Here is a 5,303-nt window from a genome sequence, read left to right as displayed (position 1 = left end):
GCATTGGGAGCATTGCTGGTTTATGAACTCCTGCCCATCTTAATACAAGTCAATATTGCTGTAGTGAACAAATACTAGAATTTCTGTGAATTAGCACTCTATTTTAGGTGAGAAAACATTGAACTCATTCACCTCTTACCTCTCTCTGGAGAATCTCCTGCTAAGCATTTGAAATATGGAAATGACTAATTTCCAAGCATACTCATAAAGTCCACCATGCCTTTTGTTTGGTGGGGGGTTTTTTTGTGGTGTTTTGGGTTTTTTTTTTTTAACCATGTACTGTGTCTATACATTACACCTCCTATCACATAGCCAAAGGAAGCTTCCTAGGGAGATATTTCTTGGGGCTTTTGGGGACTGAAAACTTTGCATGTGTTCTGTCCCTCTGCTTAGCATTTTTTAAGGCTGCCAGGTTTACAGTTCCTCACAGCTTTGGTATATATACAGGCCTCTTAAAGCAGGATCTGTAAGCATTCTCATTTTTTTTTAATTCTTTACATTAGTTTTCTTGGAGGTTGTTTTCCTAAGACACTAAGACTGTTTTCCTATGGGGTTCTTATATGAACATGCTCTTATGTGAACATGCAGAGGTATGAATGATGACTGGCAAAGAATCTATAGTTTGCTTTCATATCTGTGTTAAAATTATTTTGTTTGTTTGCTTCCTTATTGTTGTGGAGTTTGTTTTCCTTTTTCTTTGTGTTTTCTTTCAGGAACATGAATGTAACTTAACACGGGAAATAGTGGAATTAATTGACAGGGAAGTTGATCTTATGTCAAGAGAGGTGAAAGAATGCAACTTGGAAGGACTGAGGAAAAGAATTTGTACGTTATTTCTTCGGTATATTAAAACTCCAAAGTTTAACCCTGAAGTTGCTAGGATACTTAAGGTATTATTCCTGTTTTGCAGTCTGACGTAGCGGCCATTGAACTAAGGATGGTGGAGAAGGGGAATGGGAAACTGAAAGCTTTTTTTGTTTTAGATTTTGTGGTAGAATTGCTAGAGGAGTTCCTCAAGAAGTAAAATGTAGCAAGTACACAGGCTTCACACAAATAAGCTTATGTAGTCATATATGAAGCATGGGACATAGACATGGGTATAAGAAGCTGACAAATGGCTGGTAGCACTGAGAAAGCCCAGGAACACTATGTATGAAATAAAAAAATCTGAGGATTGTAAATGGTAGATCTTATGGGATGGTAACAGTAAATTGTAATAGCAAATGGGGAACCAAAGAGAGAGCAATTATCTTTTCTCCACTGGACAAGAGGCAGCATCCCATGTGTCCAGAAAGGAAGAACATTGCCATTGTCAAAGTGATGTCTAATGAGCTTGCACCTAAGCAAGAGCTGTTACAAGCTTCTCTTGTACAACCAGTTGCGACTTCATGTGAAGCAGATACAGCTATGAAGTGGAGATAGTGGTAGACACCTCTCAAGTTGTGTCATCGTTTTTCTTTTCTGACTACAGATTATAATTAAAAACATGATTCACTATCAATGTTGCTGCTTTAGGCAGCAACATGTATTCTGCATCTGTCAGAAGAGGATTCCTCTTACAGTGGTTGATGGTATCTCCGGAGTAGTGAATCTGTCAGTAAATGTTAGTGGGATTTAGAACCAACCAGCAGTTATTTTACACTAGGTTTATGAGCAGAGTTACCTAGATGAGTCATAGCAGAGACTGGAGATGGGGAGATGGGAGATCTTTGGCTTATGTAGCTTTTGGTTAACTGTACCTTGAGCTGAAGGCTGAATTGCAGCTATATTTGTATTTGAATCTTGTAACCTTCTGCAAACCATAAAAAAGGTGGCAATTCATCAACAGACATCAAGGCGACCAAATCCTCAGGGTACTTTCAAAAAAAGGCAGATGAACGTAACAGGTAGCTGGACTATCAGACTACTCAAACTACCCAATTACAGGTTTGGGCCATCTGCACAGACTACATTAAGTTCTTTCCAGAACCCATGAAGCAATATGAGGGTGAGGAGGTCATTAACAAGTTTAGTTTATTATCTTCTCCTATATTGTTTTTGAACGTGTGGCTCTGATGATTTTATATTCTTATGCCAAAATATTAATATGCCCATAATCTCAGGGTTTTATCTTTGACATAAAGAGCAGATTCTATATGAAAAATTAAATGCAGAAGAATTAGTTTCTCTTTTCTCTGTGTTGTCATCTTTCTGGAGTGGCTGGCAATCTGCATACATAAAAGCGCCAGTAAGACCACTGGAGCATAATGTCTAGGATCTTCATATAGCTTAAAAATTGACTGATTTGTATAACTGTTTTTAAGAAGCACAGTAAGAAAATAGAATGGCTTTTGGTGTTCTATTTAAAAAAATAAAAACACCACCCTATTAGGTATTTTAAAATTACTATTACTGGCTTTTACATATTAGAATACTTGCATGAATACATGTAAAATGTATTCCACTAGAGTTAGGGTGACACACAAGTAATACAAAGATACTTTGTGGTAAACTAACTTTTTTCCTTTTAATATTTTAGGTTCCACCAGATCCCTTAAAGCTTTATAAAAATGTTAACTTCTGTCATAGTTGTGAAAATTACTTACCATCTACTGAGTTTCCTGTTCCTGCTAATTCCCGCACCATTGGCAGATGTCGCTTGTGTTGTAAGCTTGATAATGAGGCTTCGCAACGAGAAGCATTTTTGAAGTACAAACTTATACTAGAAAATCTCAGAAAGTCTGAAGCTGATTATCAGGATGATGCTAAAATTGTTTTCTTAGTCCAGGTACTGTCTGAAGGAGCATTGCTAATAATGGAAACCAGTGGCTCTGACTATAGTTTTTCTTTTATTTTGTGTATATTGTTGACAGGTGGAGAAATAGGCTAAAAGCTACAAAAACTTCTTCCTGTGATATGGGATGTTCCATACCATAAAGAAGCAGCACTTAAGCTCTTGAAGTATAGCTGTACTTTCAAAAGTGGTTACAAGCTATACATTAAAAGAAGGTAGAAGTCTAGCTGACAGGTCAAAGAATCAGATGATCCAAATTCTTCTTCTGGTTCTGCTATGGCTATCCTGTTGCTTAAAGATATTGGCATCATCTGTAAAGCAACCATAATGTTTTTGTGACTATAATGTTGTTCAAGACATAATGCTAGTAAAACATTTAAAGCCCCATTATTTGGACTGTTTGAATAATACAACTAAATTGTTTTGTGTTCTCAGAAGGAAAAAAAAAAAAAGAAGCTGAGGTCTTGACATTCCTGTTCTATGTCAGTAGAACATCTGTATAGTTGAAAGTTTTACTCTTTTGCATTTACTAGGAGAGGGATTCACTAAATATTTTAATTTTCTAATTTTTTACCATCATCTGTAATAATCTGTAATCTTTTGCAATATTACTAAGTAGTTAATGTTTCTTAATAATCATTACTGGAACAACTCAGTTCAAAGAACTTCTTGCCTCTGTCTTCAGCAAATTCTCTCTTTTAGTTGTTATTACTTATTTTGTCAACAAAGGAATTTGACATCCAGTATCCATTGGGAAAGTTTTAAATCTGAGGTAATTGCAAAGTGTTACTCACTGAAAATATTTTACAGCCGAGATTTATTTGAACTTTCTCAGATTTAGTAATAAAAATCTCTACAGCATCAACATTCATAGAACAGTTTTTGAACTGTATTTTCAGTATGTCTGAAACAACAACCAAGCAAACAAAAGCCAGTCATCAATATCCCACTGCTACCAAAACAAGCGATGCTGTGGTTTAGCACTTTGCCAATGGCAGCTGCCAAGAGGAAGATTGGGATTCTTTAATTATCATGCCTGTGTTAAGAAATATTATCAAAGAACCTGGATTTTGTAGATGTTGTTCACCCATATTGGTTTTCACAGAGAAGTTTTTTGTCTGTGTCTAACTTAATTTATCTTAATATGTAAACATCCTCCAAAATCTTTTGGACCTCTCTCACATCACATCACTCATGATGGCTGGTGGCCATTGATGCACTGAAACATGATTGCTTCTTAACTGCTGACACTGAAAGCCCTCATTTGCAGTTCTGTTTGTGGTTGTACCACTGCAACATCATACTATGTCATTTTCATCCAAATTAACTTCAAGTTCTTCTCTTTAGAGTTGTAAATATCTAAACAACAGAGGTTTGTATCTTAAATCACTAATTTCCTTGGTTTTTTCCTAACATTTCCTTAAATTATTAATCTTTTTCTGCGCTACTTCCTTTTTTTTCCTTCCCTTCCCAACAATCATCTGTCCTCTGCTCCACCTGTATCAGAAAACAGCTCTAAGGCATCTAGAAATTACTTGGGCACAACTAGAAGTCTTTTGCAGCAGCAATGACAGCTTCATTCATTGCCCAATGCCGTACCATTACTGGTTCTGATTGTATTGTCTGTGAATAGATGCAAGACTTTTGTGAGAAGATAAAAGATTTTTCTTCAGATCTCTTGCATACTGTTTCTAACTGTGTTTGGGTTGACGCCTCTATGAGTGCTGCTAAGGTTTAAAAGGCAAAAAGCAGTTGGTGAGAGTTACGGTAGCTCCACTAAATTCTGCTTACTGCAGCTAAAGACCTTTTTGGTATCAAAATGAACTAATTCAGCAAATGTGTCAAGTCCTGAGGCTGCCTTTTATTCTTTCAGAGGGCTTAACTATGCCACACTCCTTAGAATCAATGGTACATACTATGGCTTTGATTTTTCTTGATGAGCAATATCCTAATGGGAATGTTGTATTCATTTGAAGTTACAAATACACTAGACTCCTTTATCGGTTTGCTGCCTATCCTCTTTTTCCAGTCTCAGCTGCTGAGCCTTCAATGATACTTGTTCCCAACCTGTCAGATAACAGTGCTGAAGGGCATTTCTGTTTCTTGTGAGCACAGAACAAATTATTAAGGGGATGGGAGGGAAGCATCATTTGAAATGAATTAACTGTAAAATTTCACAGCAAAATGCATGCCTACCTTTAGCAAGTGCAGAACAGGTCTCTTAAATCAAACCCTTCCCCATAACCTGAGAAGTTTTAATACAGAACAAGCTTTTGCCTATTTTTCAGGCAGGAAAAAAAATTATAATCCATGAAAAAGGAAGAGTCAAATTATGGATGGACCCTTATATGCCTCAGTGTAAATTTTTGCAAGATCTGGTAACTTTTGAGATGTGTAGCTTAGCACGCAAATTGTAGTACTTGCTAATATGTCTGCTTGCAAATTTCTGGCTTCTAAGAAGAAGATACAGAAGTTATTTGAAATTTTGTGACAAAGAGGAAATACTGAAAACAGAAGCCAGTTAGTGAAA

The 5,303-nt window shown here is 36.4% G+C and overlaps 1 protein-coding gene across 1 annotated transcript in view; it reads left to right on the top strand.

Moving 5' to 3' along the window:
- Positions 1-713: 713 nt before the first annotated feature.
- Positions 714-5,303, top strand: part of LOC104083067 (IQ and ubiquitin-like domain-containing protein) — a gene marked incomplete at its 5' end in the record, with an annotated part of 8,571 nt that continues 3,981 nt past the window's right edge. The window contains 2 exons of the mRNA XM_009586432.1: positions 714-890; positions 2,519-2,767. Coding sequence (XP_009584727.1) covers positions 714-890; positions 2,519-2,767 — 426 coding nt within the window. The remainder of the gene's footprint in view (positions 891-2,518; positions 2,768-5,303) is intronic.

The sequence above is a fragment of the Fulmarus glacialis genome, unplaced genomic scaffold, assembly GCF_000690835.1.
Source record: "Fulmarus glacialis isolate BGI_N327 unplaced genomic scaffold, ASM69083v1 scaffold16550, whole genome shotgun sequence".
Taxonomy (NCBI): domain Eukaryota; kingdom Metazoa; phylum Chordata; class Aves; order Procellariiformes; family Procellariidae; genus Fulmarus; species Fulmarus glacialis.
The sequence above is the reverse complement of the archived record's forward strand: the minus strand, read 5'-3'. Positions and strand labels throughout refer to the sequence as shown.